Source organism: Prinia subflava, chromosome 21 (genome assembly GCF_021018805.1).
Source record: "Prinia subflava isolate CZ2003 ecotype Zambia chromosome 21, Cam_Psub_1.2, whole genome shotgun sequence".
NCBI lineage: Eukaryota > Metazoa > Chordata > Aves > Passeriformes > Cisticolidae > Prinia > Prinia subflava.
In genome coordinates this window covers 3,736,372-3,759,759 of record NC_086267.1, presented here as the reverse complement: position 1 = coordinate 3,759,759, position 23,388 = coordinate 3,736,372, and the positions used below count along the sequence as shown (strand labels likewise).

At 41.3% G+C, this 23,388-nt stretch overlaps 1 protein-coding gene across 6 annotated transcripts; it reads left to right on the top strand.

Moving 5' to 3' along the window:
• The first annotated feature begins 201 nt into the window (after positions 1-201).
• Positions 202-21,773, top strand: PER3 (period circadian regulator 3). Of its 6 annotated transcripts, none has more exons than XM_063417580.1 (21): positions 202-464; positions 1,551-1,702; positions 2,258-2,373; positions 3,224-3,425; positions 4,462-4,510; positions 5,343-5,485; positions 5,845-5,923; positions 6,493-6,599; positions 6,843-6,999; positions 7,882-7,987; positions 8,376-8,501; positions 9,027-9,153; positions 10,151-10,295; positions 10,907-11,034; positions 11,481-11,684; positions 12,294-12,542; positions 13,074-13,810; positions 14,912-15,074; positions 15,625-15,805; positions 16,407-16,557; positions 17,880-21,773. In XM_063417580.1, the coding sequence occupies exons 1-21, from the start codon at positions 214-216 to the stop codon at positions 17,979-17,981; spliced, it is 3,675 nt and encodes a 1,224-aa protein (XP_063273650.1). In that variant the 5' UTR covers positions 202-213; the 3' UTR covers positions 17,982-21,773. The 6 variants fall into 6 exon arrangements, 5 of the variants coding, with proteins under 5 accessions (XP_063273650.1, XP_063273649.1, XP_063273648.1 ...); XM_063417579.1 differs by having other exon boundaries at positions 12,291-12,542; positions 15,628-15,805; XM_063417578.1 differs by having other exon boundaries at positions 12,291-12,542.
• Positions 21,774-23,388: the final 1,615 nt, after the last annotated feature.

The window sequence follows — 23,388 nt, the reverse complement described above, 5'->3', positions numbered from 1 at the left end:
CTGCGAGCTGAGGGGGCGCGCGGCGGGGAGCGGCGCGGGAGCGCAGAACCGGCCCCGGTGACCGCTGGGCTCGGCGGAGCGGGGGCTGAGGGGGGCCGCCGCTCCTCCCACCGTCCCGTGAGGCGGCGCGTGCTCTCCCTGCAGCACCGGCGCCCGTAGCGCGGGCCGAGGGTCCGGCCGTGCCGAGGGGCGGCCGATGCCCCCCGCGCTGTGATGCTCAGCGGCTCCGGGATGGACGCGAGCGAGCGCCGAGGCGGCGGCGCGGAGCACGGCTCGGCCCGGGCCGCGGCCGCCTGGGCTCCGGCCGGGCGGGAGGTGGCGGCGGCGCCCAGGGGCCCTGCGGGCGCTCGGTGCGCGGCGTGCGAGGGAAGCGGCCCCGGCGGGACGGGGCGCTCCGGGCCGGGCGGGACCGAGCTGCACAGCCCCGAGTCCAGCGGCGACTCGGCCGCCGAAAAAACCAACAGGTACCCGGGCAGCGTGCGGGGATGCGCTCGGCGGGGCCGGGCGCGGGGAGCGGAGCGCTGCGGGGCCCTGTCCCCGCGGGACTCCCGGGGTCACGGGCCGCGGCGTGTGCAGGTGCGGGAGCGCGGAGCTGCCCGCCGCTCCGATAAGCTGCGCCTCATTCTGGGATCGGCTGAGCCGCGCACGTCAGCGGCCCTGGGCTGGCTTAGATGTGCACTTCAGCTAAAGACTTCAGCAGTACCAAAGCAGAAATTACTGAAATAACATTGTGCGTGAGAGTTCAGAAATTCAGTGGTTTGTTGTTTTTTTTTTTTAAATTTGAAAAAGAGTTTAAGAGCTCTAATGTATGCAGCGTTGAACAGGCATGTAAAGTTACCACGCAATACTTTGACTTATGTAATGGTTTATATAGTAAGAGTACGATACTAATGACAGTGGCAACTGGAAAAAAGTTACTTAAAGAACTGATGTTCATATCTCATCTGCAGGATTAAAATCTGTGATTTGAGGGTTTTCACTGCTTATTTTTTAGTCAGTGAAGTAAGCAAATGTAAGGAGAGGGAGATTTTATTTCATTTCCTGTTAACAGTTCTGCAGCTGTTGAAGTCAACAGCTAAAATGTATGATGAAAATCTGAAGTCACGAGGAATTAAATCTTTGCATCAGGTGTATTTTGAGGACCTCATGGTTCCCTGAGATGCTTGTAACCATGTGCAGTCTTCAAGGCTAGAAAAACTTAGAGATCAAGAATCATCATTTATTAATCATTTTAATACCTGTGGTATTTAGAAAATCTAGTGTAAACATCTTATTTGAAGTTGCTAGACATCTTGGCAAGCAGACTGTTTTCAGTGTGACTTTGCTATCCATGACACTGGAGTTGGGAAGAGGAATAGGAGAAAATTTTCAAACGCAAGTGATTAGGATACAACAGGAAATTTAGTCAGTGAGTATTAGGACATTCCTGGATATTGCATGATTCTGCAGCCATTGCCATAACATGTTAATTTAGGGAATAATTTTAATTGGATACGAAAAAAATCTCCTACACCAGAATTCTCTGGTAAAGTTTAACCTCTGTTTTACAGTGAGCAGCTGAATTGGAGCCAGTCCCACAGAGACATGATGATGATGATCCAAGAAATGAAAAGGTGTTTGCCTGAGGAGAAAAGGAGTTCTAACAAGCCCAGTACCATCAGTGCTCTCAACTACGCCTTGCAGTGTGTCCAGCAGGTCCAAGGTACGTGTGGGGAAAATCTGGAAGACCACGGCGTGGTTTGCATAGATGTGTCTGGCAACAAGGAGCATTAAAAGATTCATTCCAGTTACCCTGCAAAGAGCTGGCTTCTTGAAGCACTTTGGTTTTGTTGCCAGTTTCTTTATTAGGCAACCATGTTATCTTTTCTTTGAGATAGCCCCCTACTGCTTCTGTTTTCTTCAGGGTCCCATAGCTAAGAGGTGCCTAATAGTAACTTTTTATATATATTGAGAAAACAGTATTCCCATCCCACTTTGAAAAATTATTGGTTAGTTTGTATTTTCCCACAGAACTAAGTAGCTAAAATTGTACTACTTCTTCATGCTTGTCTTCTGTAACAAAATGAGATTACTCCAGTAGTATAATCAGTATTCCTTTTCCCTTTGTCACTACACAGACCTTCTCATCTCACCTTGGACTTCACCAAAAAGATGACAAAAATACAAGGGCTGTAAGAAATATTTTCAAAGTAGTCTCCTTACTGACTTCCTTGTGTTTGTTTTGCTTTTTCTGTTTTGTTTTCTTTTCTCCAATTAGCAAACAATGACTTTTTCCAGGCTCTGAATGACCGAAGGGTATTTCAGACAGATATGGTGACATACAGCATAGAAGAGTTGGTGGCTGTTGCATCTGAACACACTCCAAAAAACACTGTAAGGATTCAGCACACTCAATGAGTTCATTCCATTTCACTAAATTTAGTCACCTAACATTGTTTTGTGGAAATAGTATGTGTAAAATTGAAAGGCCTTTGAATTTTGGCAGGACAGACTTCAAGTTTTTTAAGAGAAATCAAGATTATGTCTTATCTGTGCTGTGTCAGTACAATAGTGAGTGGAGACATATTAAGTTTTGGGGTGTTTTTTTTGGTGTTGTTTGTTTGTTTAGGGTTTTTTTGGCCAGAAGCAGCAAAGAGCTCTTTGAGAATTCATTTACAGCTGAGTAATCTCTTGAGACAGCAGGAAGTTTTTAAAACAAATCAGATCCATAGTTGTGAAGGACTTCTGGTTTCTATTTGTACTATGCATTGAATTTTTTTCTTGGTTTGCAATATTTGTCATGCTTTCTGGCTCTGCTTTAAAGAAGTGTTTCTTGAAATTCATACTGTTGGATGCTGTATCAAAAATATTACTAATGCTTGAAAAAATACAAAAAGATATTGGAAAGCTCTCAGAATGTTTTTGTGTGTGGAATTGTGATGAATCCTCTGAAATTTGTGGAGGAGTGTGTGATAACCAGTCATTCAGAGCAAGAACAAGCATTAATCTGTTTTGAGAAGACTAATGCAGTCTTACTAGCATTTGTAAATCTTGAGTACACTGCTGTAGCACTGGAGAATGCGGAGGTCACACACTACCCAACACATTTGTAACCTCACCCTGAGGTTGTGCTGTGTGGTGGTTTGGGGTTGGTTGGTTTGTTTTGGGGGTTGGTTTGTGTTTGGTCTTTAAGTTATCCCTGCCATGTCTCAGGCAATGATTGCCCTTGATGTTTGTTTTCCAGGACACGTTTGTGGCCGTGTTTTCTTTGCTGTCTGGACGCATAGTGCACATTTCTGAGCAGGCAGCATCTATCCTGAACTGCAAGAAAAAAGTGTTGGACTCTTCCCGGTTTGTGGAGCTGCTTGTCCCTCAGGATGTGAGCGTGTTCTACACACACACGGATCAGTCTCACCTGCCCCTTTGGAACATGGAGAGTCAGACAGGTGGGATATTGAAATATGTGACTGTCTTTGCAGAATTAAGACAGAGTAATAGTTCATTTAAAATGCTTGTGGTACCAATAAGCATCAGCCTCATTTGTTCCTTTCCACTTTGAGAACTGTTCTGGCTGTGGGATCAGTCCTAGCTAGTCTCCTAAAGGCTTAGCTCTTACTTGGGGTAAATAAAAGGCACAAACTTCATTGTTTCGTGTATCATCTTACTCATTCCAAATCCTGCTGCTTTTTGAGAAGAAAATAAGTCTGACTGTGAGCTTAAAGTCATTTAATCTACACCTTATGGAGCTTAGGTGTTTTGTCTTTATGGTCCACTCACAGCTTGTTGTGAACACAGCTCATCAAACCCAAGTTTTAAGCTGATTTGCTATTTAGTGCTGGATGTGTCTAAACTGAGACTTTTGAGTCCTTTGTGTTTGTGAGCAAATAACAGGCAAAAGTAGCTTGCAGGCCAAGGTGGTGTCTTTGGCCCACCTTGACAAGGTGCTGTTCTGGCATCACTTCTGAGAAGTCCAAAGTCCTTGATATCAAAGGATATGAGACCTCTGGAGGTTTTGAGTGCCAGGGATTCCACAGCTTGGATGCCAGTAATGTGCCTACCCAGCAGAGCAGTGGCAGCCCAGTGGAGTTGTGGTCTTCTAGTCCATATGTGGTTTTGGTACTTGGCTCATAAAGCAAGAAAATACCACCTTTCCTTTTCACACTGATGCACTGGAGAAAGTTTTTTTGGTGTGTTGACTGATTGGTTGATTTGTTTGCTTCCTTTTTTTTTTTCCTTTTTTTTTTCCCATTCCAATGAATTTAGTTCCAGTTCAGCCATTTCTCTAGGAGTGAGAGGACCAGACAGAGATAACATTTGAGGTGGGAGCAGGCTGTTGAACAGACAGTTCAGTAGATAATAAAGAGTAGATTGTGAGACTTCAGTCTTGCTCAGAAAGTCTGGACAATGCAGTTTAACATAGTTCTGATAGGTGTGACCTTTTTAAGGTATTAACTGATACTTTCAATGTGTTCATCTTATTAGCTTCTCCATATGAATATGCCCAGGTGAAATCCTTTTTCTGTAGGATCAGGTAAGTGCATTATTCTAGTTTTATTTTTGTGAAGGCTGACAAGGGGTACAGTACTAGCAGGAACTGTTCTGTTGTTGTAGCTGACCAGTGTGAGTTCATGAACCTCCTTTACAAAATGGACTTTCTGAGTTTAATACTGTCATCCAGTAGCACATTTTAAACATCATTCCCAGTCTGGTCTCAAAACTTGCACTGGACAGAAGGAAAACTGTTCATACATTTTTCTCTTGAGCCGATTGGTTTATTTAAGTACTGTCATACAGGAGAATGATCTTGTGAAAAATTGCTGCTCCCCCTTTACTGTTTGAGAGTGGAGGCAAAGAATATGGTGTGCTGCTGCAATTCAAACACATTCTAGGAAGACAAATTCTTATGGAAGATAGTCAAAGAACAACAATGCACCAAGTCTGGAGCAGTTTTTCTTACGTAGGTCTGTGAAAACTAACCTTGAGGAAGACAAATATTTTAATTTTTTTTCCTAAAAATGGTTACAGAATGAACAAGAACTGTTTAGCTTGAGAGAGAGCACACAACTAAATGAGTGGTTCTTGTGAATATGCTTGGCCTGAGAATTAAAAGGTAGTCTTTAACATGAGAGTAAGAGTATTTCTAGACAGCCTCTGAATGGAAGTGTTGGAGACAAAACATCTACTTGACTTCAGCAGGAGGGGGGTCAGTGTTGCTGAGTGTGTTGACCTTGGATCTCAAAGGAGTGCATAGGACCTGATTATTTGGGTTTGTGCTCAGCATAACTTCTCTGGGCAGGGCTCTCAGTGTGGCACACAGCGTGTCTCTTGAACCCAGGGTGTTAATCCCTTCTGCTTTTCCTCAGGGGTGGGAAAGATCCAGAACAAGAAGCTCGTTGTTACCCCTTCCGAATCACCCCGTACTTGGTGCACGTGTGCACTTCTGTCCGTGTGGATGCAGAGTCCTGCTGCTTGGCCTTGGCTGAGAAAATCCACTCTGGATATGAAGGCAAGTCAGGAGGCTCCAGGGGAGAAAAATCCAACCCAGTAGAAAAGTGCAGTCTGTTAAAGTCTTCTGCCTTTGTTTAGAACCTGTGCTTGGGTGGTCTCACCTGTGTAAGTTGCAGCTTGTGTGTGTGCATGCAAATCCAGTATATCTGTGCTGCCTTTGCCAGTCCCCAAAATATTTGACCTCTACTTGTTATTTTTATTTTTGAGAGAAGTCTGTAGTACCTAAAAATCTGTAATATTTCTATGAGTTACTGATTAGAAAGCAGCAAACAATTATAAAATTCAGGAACCAGTAAATATCATGAACAACAGTAATGCCCAAGTTGTCTGTCTTAGTGCATATTTTGTTTCTATTAGCTCCTCGAATTCCTATGGATAAAAGAATATTCACCACCACGCACACCCCCGGATGTGTTTTTCTGGACATAGATGACAGGTGAGAGATTTGAGTTTTTAAGACCTGTGAGGTATGTATGGAGAGGTAGAAAAAATCATTTAATGATGCAGTTGGAGACCCAAGTAGCTGTACTGTGCTATTGGCAATATATAATTAAAACAGTTTTGTGTTAGTCCACTCATGGAAAACATCTCACACTCCACAGATGTGATCTCCTTTTTTGGTTTAAAACACATGAGAAACAGAACTGCAGTCAGTTTTCCTTATCCAGAGCAATGGGGAGCTGTGGTAGCATCAACAGTGGAAAATGAACATAATTACTGACATTTTGCCTATGTCTTCAAGATCCATTTTTTCCCTTTGCATGTAAACAAGCACAAAACTGCCTGCAAATGTGAATATCTGTTAAATCTCCAGGCACAGAAGTGTTTGTCATGGACATTTATGTGTCAATATTACAGTGCAGGTTTATGAGATGGCTTGGGAAATGTTCTAGAGCCTTAATTCCACTGTAGATTGTGCATAGGCACTTCACTGACCAGCAAAGGGTTAAGGATGGAAGTAGTCAAAACTCAATTATAACCTGTGATAATGTGCTTGGGTTTCAGAGCAGTGCCTTTGTTGGGTTACTTACCTCAGGATTTAATTGGAACATCCATATTGATGTATTTGCACCCAGAAGATCGTCCTCTGATGATCACTATTCACAGGAAAAGTAAGAGCTGCTTTTAGAGGAATTCCTGGTGGTTTTATCATTATCCTTGGATTCTTTATCATATTGCTTGACATGTGACTGATCTGCAATCTAGACAAAAATTAATCAACTCATGCAGTCAGTTTGAGATCAAAGAAAATTCAATCCCAAAGTTGTAAGAACCCCAGTCATGAGTGTTTGTGCTTGCACTACTGTGTCACAATGTAAACTAAACCTTGTTTCTTGATTGTGTCTTTCTTACAGTACTGAAATTTGCTGGCCAACCCCCTTTTGAACATTTACCTATTCGGTTTTGTACTCAAAATGGGGATTATGTCATACTGGACACCAGCTGGTCGAGTTTTGTGAATCCTTGGAGCAGGAAAGTTGTGTTCATCATCGGCCGACACAAAGTCCGGACGTAAGTCAGTTGCAGAATTGATCAAATAAAGTGATCAATTTGTTTGATTTCATTGATTACCTTGCAAAACAAAACAGTCTGAATACTAAAATAGAGACATAATTTGCTCATGCAGATGTGATAACAGCCTAGCATCTGTCTTCAGACCATTCCTTCAGAACAGCATTAGTCTTGTTTATTAAGAGTGAAAATAAGTGAATTACTTAGACGTAAAGACAAACCCAGCTTTTTATTTTAGGAGGTTTTAGCATAGTTGATGTCCAAATCAAAGTACCAGTTTTAAATGAGCAAAAGCTAAAAATCAACATAAAATTAGATCACTTTAACAGATAAATATCTAAAATTCATCCATGGTTGTCTCACCAGAAAAACCCAATTAATTGACCTTCTTTTGGCATATATACTTGATACAGCATTTAAATGTTTACCATGGCAGCATCTATTTAAAATGCAATTAGTATTGAATGTACAAATTAATTTTTCAGATGTTTCTCCTTAGTTTTCAAGAAATTTGAAAATATGACTGACTGCCTTCTTACTTGGTTTCTCTTAGAGGAAATGGCTTTTGGGAATGGGCTTCTGACTTTTCAAAGTGAGCTTTTATAGAAGATTTTATGGGGTATGGGTTTGCCTTCTGAGGGAAGGAGACAGAGGGGTAGATGCTTGTCAGCCTTAACTGGTGTCTCTGCTGGTGTATTGCCTTCCCTGCTCTCATAGCACTGCCCCACTGCCCCAGCAGAGCAGCTGTCGGGACCATCCTGTCTCGACTCAACAGTCAAAATAAAATAATTACAATCAATTCAGAATCTGTTCTAAGTGTTTATAGCTATCTTTTTGTCATCAAATGAAAATGAACAGTGAAATACTCTTGGCTCTCTCCAGAAGCCCTCTGAATGAAGATGTCTTTGCCCCAAGAAGTAAAGAAACGAACAGCGTGGAGAAAGAGATCAGAGAATTACAAGGACAAATTTACAAACTGCTTCTGCAGGTAAAGAAGGCAAAAGAATTTCACAACACAGGCTGACCTTCTGAGTGAGAAGCCAAAGAAACCTGAGTCTGATTAGTGGGCTGTTTTGAGGATGGTCTTTTAAAAGGTCTGAAAGTAAAGTTCTACATGGATACAGGCCCACGTCATTACAAAAAAAAATCTGTTTGACATTTTTGCCAAGTCTTTATGTTGAAAGGTAAATCTGCATCTTAAAACAGTTTGAAGCATGGTAGAGAATTCTTTGTAAGCAAATGGTAGAGCCCAGATGAATACTTATTTTTCACTTGATTGTCTTTGTTTATTTGAAGTTCTGTGTTGCAAAGTGTGTCATTTCCTTAATTTTGTTCTCGCAGGGGATGATTTTTGAATTTTTTTTCCTCCCATACAGCCAGTTCACAGCAATGTTTCCAGTGGTTATGGAAGCCTTGGAAGCAGTGGCTCTTACGAGCACTACATCAGCATAGCATCTTCAAGTGACTCCAATGGGAACTGTGCAGAGGAAACACAGGAACCAGTAAGTCTGTAAATGTGTCACTGCCTCCAGAGGAGTGAAAATACACCTGTAAAAATGAAAATCCTGACTGTGTACATAGGTGCTTCTCATCATGAGTTTTACTGAAGTGGGAAGAATAAACCCATGTTCAAACTTGGTTAATTACAGAGTGCTGGCTTTTGGGTTTTGCTCTTAATTTTGCTGACTGCTATAGAAGAGTGGAAGCAATGCTATCCTAAAACCAGCATTGCAATTACCTCATGTCCATGTGAGGCTGCTGAGTAAGTCATCAGCTTATTCCCACTCTCAGGGCTCGGCATGGGTGTTAAAACATTCAAATGCTGAGGCTGTTTGAGCTTTATCATAGTTAATTTACTTAAATTAACCACGATAACTGGATTAATTAAGTTTACAAATACCAATAGATACCAGGCTTAGGCTGATAGTTTACTCCTTTCAATTTGAAGAATACAAGAACCCACGTCAGCTCCTATGGCCTCTTTGTACTCATTTTATTCTGACTTTGCATTTTTTGTGTGTCTCAAGATGACATTGCAACAAGTTTGTGCAGATGTCAACAGAATAAAGAACCTGGGGCAGCAGCTGTACATTGCATCGAGGAGCAAGCCACAGAGTGCCAATGAACAGGCTGTGAGCTCAGAAGTTTTGGGAGGTAAGTTCATGTAGTTATGGTCCTTAAGGTATCATGAACTCCTGTAGATCTGTAGCCATGAGTTTGGGTACCTGGTGTTATGCTGAAGAGCTTTAGATGACATTTTTTAGCATGTCTGAGACATGAGGTTTGTTTTGTTTAAAACAAGTTCCCCACCCTCCCCTCAATTCACCCTTAAAAATTAACCTCAGCAGATGCAATAACTTTTTAACTCCTCCTTGAAATATGGAGGAAAATACCTGTCTCTTTCTAGGTTAACAGACTTCTCCTTTTTTATACTTCAACATTTTCTAGTGAAAATGCACATTTGCTTTTGTAGCAAGTAGTGTGGAAGCTCCCCTTGGTTACCTTATGTGAACTCCTAGAAATCGTGGCTGGAAAATATGGCCCCACTTCCCACTGAAGTAGGGGTTTAATTACTGAGTGCTTAATGTTATATTAATGCACATTATTTACAGATTGTATGTGTGACAAATATATGGAGAAACCTCAAATATCATAGGAATCTGTATTAAAACATTTTGCTCTGTTAAAGTTAACTGCTGGTGTTATCTTAGAGGACTGAGCTGTCAAAATTGATAGGACTTTGGCCAATGTATCCATGGTATACAAAGCTGTGAATTAATGTTAAATAATGGGTTGGATTCTGTGATGCATAAATTGAAAGTTATATTAATTGCAGCTTTATTTGCAAGTTAAATGCAGGGGGATTTATATACTGTTTTCTTTGTGTTTGCTTGTTTTTTTGAGTGGATGTTTAAAGGGGGGGTGGAGTTGGCTTTTTTCAGGCATCTTTCCCTCTCTCCTTCCCTTGCCTCAAAACATATAAATGGAGATGAAAATGCAAAATAAGTTTGTAATAAGGGCTGTGCTGTCACAGACCATACATCTCTGTATCATTATGTGGATTCCAGTATATATTTATATATATATGTCTGTGTGAGGGCAGTGTTCAGATGTCCTTGAGAGGAATCTTTACAGGTTTCCTCTGTTCTAGGGAACAGGCACACTGCCTCCTGTTTTCTTCAGACACTGAGAGGGGATAGCACAGAAGAACCAGGCAACACATTTTATGATGATCCAAAGAAGACTCCACATGTTCCTTCCTATCAGCAGATCAATTGTGTTGATAGTATCATCAGGTAACAAACAGTGAAACAATTTTAGTGATACAAGTCCAAGATGAATTGGTAGAAAGTAAATATCCAAGCAGTTTGCATTGGCCTTAAACTGTTTGGACTTTGAGCTGAGATAAATTTGGGATTGTTTGTAAAGTTTTCTGCCTCTCTGAGCGTTGGGATGGATTGCCCAATCTGAATTACACATTCAAACAAAACGTTTAGGACCTAAGATTCTGTTTGCAACTATTTGTTGACGTTTGTCATTGGGTGCAACAGGAATTTAAGTGAATTTTGATGGTTATAATATCAGTGTCTTCTCATTATACACTCTGAGAATATCCATTTAAAACAGAAAGTTGATATAATTTATAAAATGTCTGTATTTTTTAAGCCAATGGATAATATTATCTTTTTTCTTTTTTTTTTCTTTTCCCCCCTCAAAGAGTGATAGATATTATTTAAAATACTCCTTGGAAAGCAGATACGTGTCCAGAACTTCCTGCAGTGAATTTAGAATACTAGTTAACAACCTCTGGATCTCCAGTTTGGATTGTTCAAATGTTTGTATCTCCAAATGGAGACAAAACACCCCCAAAATAGAAAAAGCTCCTTGTGATATGCTTTCATTTCAGATATCTAGAGAGCTGCAGCATTCCAGCATTGAAAAGGAAATGTAAATCTTCTGCAAATACATCATCGTCATCTTCAGAAGATGACAAACAAGTGCAGCAAAGTCAGCAGGAAGTCAGGGCATTGGAAGGTAACACAAAGTGTACTGACAATTGTGTTAGAACCACAAAAACTGATCTGGGATTTTTTTATATGTCACTGTTGTGTGTTCCAAGGTTTGTCCACTCCTTAAACTGCTGTGTTACTAACAGTATTTTAGTAAATATTTAGTAAATATTTGCCTAAATTGCCTAGATCTCCCAATTAAACAAAAGCTGAAATGTTAAGTCTTTGAATCCATCAGAGGAACTCTTGTTTGTTGTTGTTAAATGAGCCTCCTGTTGCTCACTCATTTTACGCCACATTTAGTATGTGCTGACATTGCACTGGCATGTAAATGGTTTTTTAGTATATAAGACTGTCTTACTTAATAGTCTGCATAGTTACTGGTTATTTCTGAACCAGTGAGACTTGATGAATTGGGAGGACAGTGCTTGGAACGGATTTCCATGTAGAAACTTTGTCATTTGCCAATAGATACTGCTATGCTGTCAGCAGTTGAGTCCCACACGCCAATATCTGCTGGTCTGGAAGAGACGCTGAAAGACCAGACAACTGCAGGCATGGTGGGAGCTCCTCTGGCAGACCTGACCCTGTCCAACAAGGCTCCAAGTGTCATATCTGTCACCAGCCAGTGCAGCTACAGCAGCACTATAGTGCATGTCCCACACCCCGAATCAGGTACTGTTCACACAAAACACTGACTGATGTTTGAATTTACACAATGTTTCCAGCCTGAAGTACACGGTGAGAAAGTTTTGTTCTTTTAAGATACGTCCTCGATGAATGTGAAGTCTGAAATGTTAAGGTGCCTCTCAGGATGCTGTGAAGAAAAATTTGAGCCTGGAAGTTTTTAGGGTGTTTTAGTAACAGCTTTAACAGGCTACACTGTTTCCTTTCCTTGAACTTCATTGTATATGCCTCAAACACAACAATGTGCTTTTGGCCATTGAGGATTCAAATATAAATTACTATGGGGCCAATGTTACTTGATTTTAATGCAGAAAGAAGCAAAAAAAAGGAGTATGTAGCTGCTATTGTACTAAGAAAATATGAAGAAAGAAGTGCCTCTGACTTCAAAGTGAATTTGAAGTTTTCCAAACCATGCAGAGCAATTTGCTCAGTTGATATTAGTGTAACTATATTTGAGTTGAAAGGATGTTTTCTCTGTGTGCCTCTGCTCAGTAGCTCAGATGAGGCTGTTTTCTGTGTAGCACTCTGGGTTTTGTGGTAGTTGACACCAGAAGGGCAGAGCAAAGAGTGATTTATTTTCTTCCCTCTTCAAAGAAGTGACTACAATGGAGGATGCCGCTGTTGGAAGTGAACAAGTTGAGCTGCCTCCTGTGAATGCTCAGAGTCTTGCAGTGCTGCCTGAGGACTTGAAGCCAGTTGGGCTAACAAAAGAGACATTGTCAGCCCACACTCAGAAGGAGGAGCAGAACTATGTTGACAAGTTCCGACAGAGGGTCTTGCTCTCTCCGTTTAGGACTTACCTTCAACAAGGAAGCAGAAGTAACAACAGACATTCCTGTGGCCAAGGTAGGCAGCAGCTTGGAGAGATAAAGACTTGTTAGATGAGATAAAGACTTGTTAGATGATTTACAAGACAACCTAGCCATGAAGTCTGATTCTCCTTTGTATAATTTAGTGAGTGTCTTATTGTGGCTGCTTACAGAAGGCTTCCTTTGGATTGCCAAGATCTGACAGCAGCATTGCCCACACAGAAGGTCTGCTCGATCTTGGAACTTGCTATTTTAGACTTTTCACAAAGCAGACAGTTATGGCAATAAAGCCTGAAAATCCCAGGTAGTTTGTTGCCTCCCCTTGAAAGAATTTAGAAGATCTGATTGGGATAAGCCAAAGTGATCAGTAAGAAAATTGATTACAGGAAGGAAAATGTTGTACATATGTCAGCAAATCCATCACTGGTTTATGGAAGAATTATCCAGAGGAAAGTCAGCTCTCTGAATAAGCCACACTCACTTATCTGAGTGTTTTTCTTTTTTTTCCTTTTCTCTTTTTTCCCCTGGGTCTGTCATTTCAGTGAATATGTTTATTTTTCTTCCTCAGGTGATTCCCCTTCAAAGCAGATGAGCCCAGCTAGCTGTAAAAAAGGAAAACATGGAAAATTCAAGCGCCAGAAACCTCAAAGACAGTGCTCAGATAGCCACTCTTCTAGTAAAAATAGAAATAGTCTTCCATGTGAGAAGAGAACAAATCAGAAACAGTTGTTCTCTCCCTCAGAAGTGTCCTATCTGAGCCCCTCCAGTCTGAATGTCCATCCTCCTGTTGGATTTCCTGCCTATTTGAATCCAGTGTCTGCTTTTCCAGCCTTTTCTGGAGGAGAGCAGCTTGCCCTTCGCTCATCACAACCTCAGTCCATGTCCTCATCGCAGCTGTGCTGTGGAACACAGTCATACCCAGTCTTTTATCCCCCAAACATAGGCACACTCATGGCTGTGTTTTTTCAGGGTTTCCCCATGTATGCTCAGATGCCTCAGCATGTCTTTCCCCCCGGCCCTCAGTGTGTTTATCCCCCCTCATCATATCCATGCACCACACTACCTCCAGCACCCCGTCCTTGTGCTCCATCACCAGCGACACCACGCTCTGTGGACCAGCCCTTCCCAGCCTCTCCTCACTCATCCATGGAGGACCAGCAAGAGGGCCAGTGTGACCAGGCCCTTCTGCTGAGCAGCTCGAGGAGCAGCTCCCCACTTCAGCTGAATTTGCTTCAAGAGGAGCTGCCAAAACCTATGGAGCTTTCCGTTAGTGCTGATGTTAAGCCACATGCAGAAAATAAATGTGTAAGTAAGAATGATTATTCATGTAGAGGAGAAAAATGACTCTCACAGTGTTCTGTCACGAAAACTGGTGGTGATGGTCTGTGTGTCAGGGACACAGATTTTGTTAGCTGCTTTTTCTGTTGGCTGTGCTATGTAGGCTGCAGGTCACGAATAGCACAGGAGGTGGAGAAAGCAGTTTATGCTTGTGCTTGTGGGAACTTGTACCAGTACAGTGTGGGCACTTAGTAAATGACAGAAATGTGAGATCTTCTGGCCTAGGCTGCCACAAGCTGCTTCTGCTCAGCGTTCTGGCAGCAGCCTTTTCAATTGAACTGTCAGCTAGAATTTGGGGTTCGGGGCTTTTATGCATGTGGAACTCGGTTAGTGCTGTGCAGTTTGCATCCTTTTTCACCCAGTCCCACAGTCTCTATGGAGAACCAAAACAAAGGGAAGATACTCTTCTAATTACTCCCTCTGTCTCCCAGGGATGCAGCTAATGAAAGAAGAACAGGGATCCGTGTGGGTCGGTTTCCATACATGGGCATAGAAAAGGCCTCTCCAACTTCCGCGGTAAACTCAGAGGCAGGAATCTGAGCTCTGCAGGCAAGGAAAAAAATGTTGCCTCCTGAATCCAGATTGGGCTGGAAAGGCTGGATCAGCTGAAACTGCAGGGTAGGGTCCTGAAAGGGGAGCTGGTGTACCTGGAGCTGCTGAAGCAGTTGCTTCGCAAGTGAATCAGGGGAAGACTCTCATTTTCCCTGTAGTGCACCTTTGATGTGTATGGCTGCTCATGCCATCTAACAGGATGTGAAGGGAACTGATTCCTCTCTTGTCAGCAGAAATTGTTAACTTTATGCAGCCATACAATATCCTGACAAATTGGGGAAGGATCTACAGCAGAAACCAGTAAACTAGAGTTCAGATGCTTGTTGATTTTCACCCGTGAAGAACGTTATCCTGAGTTCTAAACCACCACTCATTTTCAGAGCTAAAAACTCCAAACCTGTTGAGTTGATATGAGAACTTGGTCAACGTGTGACAAATTCAGTAACTGCATGAATTTCCTTTTGCATACTTAAATGTAACTTCTGTGGATGTGTTGGATCTGCTTTTTGTCTCCAGGATAATGGTCCAGAAGATAGTGGTAACAGTGCTGCTCTTGAATTTCCTGACCACTCGTATGAGGACTCACAGTTGGGTTCAGGTTCAGCAGCATCAGGCAGTGGATCAGCTTTATCTGGTTCTTTAGGCTCTAGCTTCAACGAGACTTCTGGTCATGGCACAGGTAGGGAAGTCCCAAGATTTAGGTATTCGGTGCTAGATGGCTTGCTAACATAAAAATAGTAGCAGGATACTGTAGTGGGGATGGGAAATCCATGTAAGATCATCTGTGGTCTTTACTTTTCACCAGCTTTCAGTGTTTGAAGCCAAGTTGGTTTCAGTCACTGTAGTTGGAAATGTGAGTCTAAGAAGCTGTTCCTTTAACCTAGAAGTCACTCTTCACTTTTCTCTGCATTAGATACTGCTTTACATCTTTCTTGACTAAAGGTGAATCTGCCTAGAGCAGGAACTCTCAGAAGCAGAGAAGTTGAACCAATTAATTGTGAGAAAAGTGAATGGAGCTTTGGAGATCTTGACTAATTTGAGAGAATGCACTTTATCTTTGAATTCTCAATAGGTAGTAATTGCTAGAGCAACCATCTGGGAATACCTGTGTTTGTATTACAGAACTAACTTGCAAGAATACACTGGGGGTGGTGGACTTTTTGTGCTGAGTTACTGGGATTTTCCAGGCATCTGCTTTTTTTATTTTTTGCTTCCATGGTCATTCTCAGCAGGTAGTGGGAAAAGCAGCAAGTATTTTGCCAGTAATTATTCTTCTGAAGCTTCTAAAGAAGAGAAGAATCAGGAAGCAGAAGAAAAAGGGACAGCTTATAAATCAAAACATGAGTCAGCCTGGGTGATGATGGATCAGACACCTGAGAAGGTTCTAATGAATTACCAAATGCCAAACAGGTTGGAAAACATCAACAATTTCTGACATGTAGTTTGGAATTGTGTATGGAACTGTAGGATTAAAGTGAGACTGTGGAAACAGCACACATACCAATGAAACTTCAAGAAGGTGTCTTAGATTATTTTTGTGCAGTTTAGGCCTGGTTATTTACTTTTGCCTACTTTTTTTTCCCATTCCCTCCATCTGTTAAAATAAGAGACCATGTAAACTTTTTTGCTGAAGTATTAATGGGATTGGTTATTGTCCTGTGCTTTGAATGTATAAAGGGGTAAAACTACAGGTTATTTGCAAGTTGCTTGTAATTAGCTTATATATATATATATAATTTGTAATTGGATTCCACATTAAAAAAGCACCACATAAAGCCATAAAAAACCCCCACACCAAACAACTAAAAACTCCCAACAAAACCAACAGCAAACAAACCTCAGACTGTTAGCCCAGTGTTGAAAGCAGCCTTACAAAGCAAATGAGGTACAAAGTACAGTTCCCTTTCAACAGCTGATGCTGTGTCAGCTTCAGCCATAGATTGTGGTGAAGAGATTCTCAGTGTCAGTGCCTGCCTTGCGTGTGTAGCACAGCTGTGATTCTTCCCTGCAGAATCAAAGAGGAGGTTCTGAGGCAGGACCTGGAGAAGCTGGCAGTGATGCAAAAGCAGCAGCCTTGGTTTACAGAGGGGCAGAAGAAGGAGCTTGCAGAGGTGCACTCGTGGATCCGCACCCAGACTGTCCCCCTGCAGATCAGCACCCAGGTGAGCAGGGGAGAGGAGCTGTGGGTGATCCCTGCTGCCAGCCCGGGCATTTCTGACCAGGGCCATCTTACAGGGCTGGGTTTTGGGTCTCATCATCTCATGTAAGGCATCCACAGTTGTTTTCTTTTCTTAGTATTAAGTTCTTGGCTCTTTTTCTTATAAAATCAGATCAAGTGTGTTCAGGAAGCTGAAAAATGCTCAGTCACAGAGGAGGGTCAGGTGTATTGTAAGAAACACAAAAACAGCCAGTTTTTATAGGTGTATTCATTCATTCAATCTTCATTATTTTAGCTGGTATAACTCTTGGGCACTCTGCTAATCTGCTTCTGGTTTGCACTGGTGTGTGTTAGAGAATGTCCTAATCAGTTTAAAGTGCTCCCAGGTGTTATGGAGAATGGCAAGACAGCTCTAGTCCCACAGAGACCCAGAGCTTCAGTGTTGAGTTGTACAGACAATTTTAAGGCTGTGTTCATGTACTTGTGCACCAGAAAAATCTCGTCTGTTTAAGCACTGCATGTTGGGCTGGGGTTGTCAAATGTGGCGTTCTGAGATGTGGTATTTATTCTTGGAGAAGAAAAACTAAGATGTGTATGTCCTTGGCTGTGCAACAAGATCAGAGAACTAGTCTTTGTTTTCCCAATAATTCACTGATAACTTTGTGTCCTGTTGTGGTTAAGAGCACTGTGTTTGATTCAGGTAGCAAAATTATGTCCAGTGATTGTGTAGAAAATTCTGTTGATTGTTCATAATGTCAATTGTTAGGAAACATATTGGTATGTAAATATCACTATTTTCTAAGGTCCTGAAACTGTTCCTAAGCAGAAAGTTGCGTTTCCAGTGCAGATTGTGATTTTGCAAATACAACCAGGCTTCTGACAGACAGTAGCAAGAAATACAGGACTTGTGTTTGGAGACTCTGTTTCCATATTGTACCATTTCTCAAGAACAAGAAAAATATCAATACACTCAGGCATTTCAGCTGTTTATGCTGCTCAGTGTTGTTTTTGTTCAGGCTGCAGTCCAAATCTTCAATAAGGAGCTTGCTTATAAAGCTGAATGATAAGGACTTCAAATTCAAGACAGTCACATGCCATTTTATCTCAAAGGTAGAACTGTATGTTCCACTAACCAAATTAACTAAAATCTGAGGCAAGGTAGGCAGCAGGTGCAAATATCTGCAAGATGTTTGTATAATCTCTGCTTTTAGAGAGATCTCACCCATTGGTGAGAGGTCTCAAGAGATTGCAGTGTATCATTTCGTAGGATCTGACCCTTTGAAATATACTCATAAAAAGAATTTAAACTGCTGTTTCTTTTCCAAGGGCTGTGTTACATGTGACAGCAGGGAAGCAAGCTGTGAGGCTGCAGTGGCTGAGGACAGCATGGAGAACAAGGGAGAGCCTCCTCCAGAGCTGCCCCGCTGAGGACATCAGTGTCAGTGCAGCTGCTCAGTGAAATTCCCACCCTCCTTCCCTCTGGCTTTGCTCCATACCAGCAGCGAATCTCCATGGCCATCTCTTACCAACATGAGCAGTCACAAATGAAACTCAAATCTTCCTTCACTCCTGGCATGACTCTGACAATCTTTCAGTGCAAGGATGTTTCACTTTCTGACCTCACAGACTTGGCATAGAATGGGTTATGTTTGTAACCTTTAACTGCTCAATGATGAGCAAAATACAAAGATTTTTTTTTGTTTGGGTGTTTGTTCTTTTGAAGTTGGCAAGTAAGTGTGGAAAGATGCAGTGTTTAAGAACCTGTGGTGATGAACCTAGTGATCAGAGCATGTTTACTCCCCCAAGTAAGGTGGATGTATTGAAGCCAAGCTACAGCACTCTTCATTTTTGTTCAATATGTAAAGGTCTAAACTAAAGATCCAAATATTCTGAGGCTCTGAAATTTCTGTAGCTGATTTGAGAATCCAGTAGGCTTTTTAAAGAGCAACTGTCACTGGCCAGGTTATTCTGCATCCAATGCCTTTTGCCAGCTTGTGCCCATCAAAAAGAAGTAAACTGAAGTAAAAAGAAGCAGATTTTCCCTATGTTTTTTGTGATTTTGTGTTTTGGAGTCAGGTTGTTGTACAGCTTTTGATTTTAAAGCTTTGTTTATCAAGACAGATACATAAATTAATTGAGGATAGCTGGTTTGCAAATACACCAGAGATGAAATTACATGCAGCAATTAAAAAAACCCCAACCAACCCAAAAGTATCAGTCCACAGGCTCTGCTTTTTAAAAACAGACCCATGGAAAACTTTCTCTGTCAAGGCAAGTAGTTATCAATTAAAGTAGTTACATGCAATCTTTTATCTTACCTTAGTAGTGCTTGGGAAGGTGGGTTGGTATTGTAATGGTTTCTTTGTTGAGTGGTTAGAGGAGTTGAATCCAGACATAACAAATAGGAAATTATTTAAGCAGTTTCTCTGATTTTTGTTGTGGTGATGCCAAAGCCAAAAAGAATTAATTTCATTTCTTCTGCTTTCATAACTCACATGTTGTGGAGCTAAACTTGAACATCAAACCATATATTCATTATTTCTTAGCACTGTTGACTTCCTGTATAAGATAATAAGATTTAACCTCTTTCATTGTAATGGAGTCTCTGGCAGTTGAAATCCCTGGATGAGAAAGGAATTTGTAGTTCAGAATGTGGTAACCACTTTCAATATGTAAAAGGACTTGTTCTCATTAATGTCTCAAAGTGCTCTTCAAACAGGACATGCTTGGCTAAAAAACCTGGCAAATTTTGTCTGATGTCCTTTCTGTTTATCAAAAGCTGGATGTAATCAGATTTTCCTTGAGGTGTTATTAATGACCTTAGCTTTCTCAGCAAAGGGTTGTAGAATGTAACATGTTATTCACCCTTTTGTTCTGTGTAATCCTTTTGCTGCTATGTGAAATACTTTCATTTCTCTAGTTTCAGTTACTGGTAAGCTTCAAGTAAAATACTGTGATCTGCAGGTCATTGAGGGAAAACTATATTTATCTAAAGGTTTCTTTACTTGTAAAAGTCAATCCAGTGACAATCTTTTGTGTAAAAGTTTATTTTAAGGAAAGCTATTTTTACAGAATTTTGAGTTTTCAAGGCTAATTTGACTCAGGCAATGTTCTTTTTATGAGTTTGGGGGGGTTTTTTCAGTGTTTTTGCCTGCTCTGTTTATATCTATTGGTTTCTAGTTATTCTTAAGCAACATTTCTTTGTCTTTCAGTTTTTCAGCTTGAACTTGGTTTTTTTTTCTTGTGTTACAAATCAGCAGAGGTCCACACATCCTCAGTACTGCTTGTGTTCAAACTTCAAACACCTCTTAAAATGAGAGACTTCAGTAGGTGTTTACATGTAGCAGGTCTTGTATTCAAGTGGGAAGATGTGGGCAGTATCTTGCACCTTTCCTAGTCTTTTTACAGCATTTTCCAAATATGGTATTCTGCTTTATAACCACACTGCCTAAAATATTTGCTCTAAAATGTGTAATCAGATACTTTGTGTAAAGATTCTTTCTTGGTTGGGAAGCTTGTTAATTAACTTATCTGTCAAATTAGACTTATGCACTAGAATCCATTCTACTTAGCTGTGCTTCAGTTAAAATGATTGCTTCAATGAATTTTGAGACTTAGTGAAATAGATTAAATTGAATATTTCAGGTAAGGACAGCTGTCTCCTTCAAAAATAGTTTGGAACCCAGAAGGAAAGTTATGATAACAGTAGACTCTTTTGTGTACATTATTTTTATTTCCTGAGTTTGAAAGTGTTCTTTTATTTCCCAAGTATGAAAATAAGCTGATTTGCAATGTCTTAGCAGCAGACATGTCATCTCTTTTGTAAAACAGTGAGACTTCAGGAGAATGGCAACATGTACCTAACACTTGAATAATGCTTTTGATCCGTAGGTCCATGAACATGTCAAAAAGATGCCTGTTGTTATCCCAGCTGTATAAAAAGAGGCAGAGACACAAAGGTGCATACCTGCAGTTCATTCCAAATTCAGGAGTAAAATCTGGGAGTCTTCACTTGCTGTGTCCTGTGCTGTCCTTGCTACAAGTGATCAAGGTTCTGTATGTAGAAACGTGATCATGTTACCTGTTTCTTGTTTGGAGGTGTTAGCCCTTCTTGTACCCCCTACTGCTGTGAATTTGTGCCCAATAGAATCACTGAACAACACAAAGCCCAGACAGTTTGTGAATTGCTGTGAATACCATAGACCCTCTGGCCATATATAATGAAAATTCATGTGCCTAGGAGTTGGAATTCCAAGTTTGTAATCCTGGCTAACTCTTAGGTGCAGGATCCCTTCTCTGGGGCTACACACGTCCTGGTTTATATAAAAAATTGTGGTATGGGAGAATAATGTAAGAGGAATGAATAGATTAATCAGTGCCCTGTGTGATGATGAGACAATTATTTGCCCAAAAATCAATTGGCTGCAAAATCAGCAGGTTTTATCCCCTCAGGATAAAAAACCCCCCAAACTTTCCCAAGGGACTCTTCACCCTGCTACAACCACAACTTAATCTTGCAATGAAATGCCTTATCAAGCCTTTGACCTCATTTCCATAAGTTTTCAGGAACTGGCAGTTTTTACTTCAGCTTGTACTAATCTTTCAGTCCTTGTGTTGTGCTGGAGTGATCACAGCAAGATGCAGTTCTGGTCAGAAAGGCCAACGGAGTGAGTGTTGCAGCTGGATTTGCACCTGCTCTTTTGTTTCTGTGGCTTTATTTCGCCTGGCAAAACGTTGCAGACAGTTTAGAGCTGCTTGGAAAATCACTTATTTAGTGGTCAGAGGGAAAACATGCTGGTACAGCACTGATGCAGTTACTGCCCCCTGTGGGGGTGTCAGCAGTTTGGAAACCCTTGGAGGATTTCGCTGGCAAATTTTTTTTATTCTTTTTTTGTTGTTGTTGTATTCATAAATGTAGAATTGTTTTTAAAAGATGAGTTGTTGTGCAGATATTTTCATGGCATTGCTATGAACAGAAGGGACCCTCATGTATTTTTACAGTGTGGTAAATACTTGCTGAATGAATAATGTACTGGTAAGTTTATCTTCCAGCTGAATCGAGTTTTGAATCACAATTGAATGAATTTTTACATCAGTTGGAAGGAGTATTTTATTGAAACAATATTCAGCTGTGGTTGAATTTACAGTTGTGATTTTAACTGTACACTTTAAAGGAGCATCTGATTTTATAAATAAAACTGAAAAATATGCTGCAAAGAACTATTCAAAGGTGTGTTTATTTTGTTCTTGGTAATGTATAGAAAACAGACTTTCAGCAGAATGCTCAGTACCTTTTTTGATTCTACATGGGTTGGGGTACAGTGAAAATGGCCATGTAGTGACGATTTATGCTGTTTGTTGAGGGGTTCTGAGGTTGTTTTTTTCACTCTCACTCCACCTTGCCAACTCCAGGATATGCTCTTTCTTTTCTAACTGTATCCCACAAGGGCAAGCACTTTTTGTGTGTAAAATATTTTACATTTATATTTCTAAACTGCTGGGATTTGGCATGCAGGACTTAAAGCTTCTGTCTGTAAAGACTTTTCTAAAAAAATTTTATTCTAGAGGAAGTACAGAGAAAAATTCATAGGTTTAAATCACGAGCATGTCTGATAGAGCAAGGAAGTTCTTAAGTAATTGCAGAGCAACAATTTGTTCATCTTTCTCTGCTTTAAGGCACTTAACAGAGAAATGTGATTGATAGTGCTTAAAGAAGTCCACAGGAGAAAGGCAGAATCACTGCAGGGAGTGCAAGGTACAGAACAAAAGTAGCATCATACTGAAACTGGAAAAGAAAGAGGTCATCTTAGATAAGTACATAACTGCTTCTGATAAGGTAAGTGATGCAGTGCCTTGAAATACAGGCATCAAGTAGCATTGGACATATCATTGCTGAGGGCTTACTGATTTTTTTAAGGGTTAGTTGGTCATTTTAAGCATTCTTTAAAATGCTAGTCAAATTATCTATCTATTCCAAAAAATGAGGATAAATGAATAGGCTCGGAAATGAAAAATGTTCAGGGTGGATCTGTGGTTTTATTCAGAGATCTGGGCTCTGTCAGCCTGTCCACATTCCTGCTTTGTCAATAGCAGAGATCCTCCTGCCAGCTCAGGTCTGGCTCACAGCTGAGAACCTGCAGTTACATTTGTGTGGATGTCAGGCTGAGCTGCATGATGTACTGCTGTGTTTTTGGCAGATGGTGAGAAATAAGCATTGGACCTGTGATGCTTAATCATGCCATTCTCAGAAGTAATGGGGCTGTATTTTCTGTGGTAGATTTGCTTCACAGCAGCAGGATCCCTGTCAGGGTGTCCATCACACACTGCTGCTCTGCCTGCTCAGCTCCAGCTGCAGCTCCTGTTTGCCCTCCAGGGCACAGGATGGGCTCAGGGTGCTGCTGGCTGCCTTCCCCAGCTACCCCTTCTGATGGAAAGGCAAACCTGCCTGGCTTCCAGACCCTTTCTACACTCTGGTTAGTTCTCTGTGACTGTTCCAGCCCTGTCTGTGGGCTGCAGGAGTGAGGAAAAGCCCTGAGCTGAAAGCTGGCAAGAGCTGTATGTCACAGCAGGATGTGGAGTTTGCCCTCCTGTGTCATGCTCTGGCCAGGCTCTCTGCTCCTGGGCCCTGGACCTGAGTTTATCTGGCATCTGCCAGGAATATCCTTCAGGAAGGAAGCACTTTGGTGCTCAGACAATTGTCTCTTTGAGAACTACCAGTGATGTCCAAAGGCCGTCTGAACTCCTTCCTTCCCAGAAGCAAGGACTGTGACTGACAAAGCTTCAGGCTCTGGAGAAATCCTGATTTATTAGAATTAGCTGAATTCCCCCCAAGCCC

Bases quoted from the DNA above. Each gene is read 5' to 3' on its own strand.
- PER3 (XM_063417578.1), top strand. From the start codon at position 214: ATGCTCAGCGGCTCCGGGATGGACGCGAGCGAGCGCCGAGGCGGCGGC. The intron at 7,988-8,375 runs GTAAAGAAGGCA...CCTCCCATACAG, and splicing joins TTTACAAACTGCTTCTGCAG to CCAGTTCACAGCAATGTTTC. The intron at 15,806-16,406 runs GTTGGAAAACAT...TCTTCCCTGCAG, and splicing joins AATTACCAAATGCCAAACAG to AATCAAAGAGGAGGTTCTGA.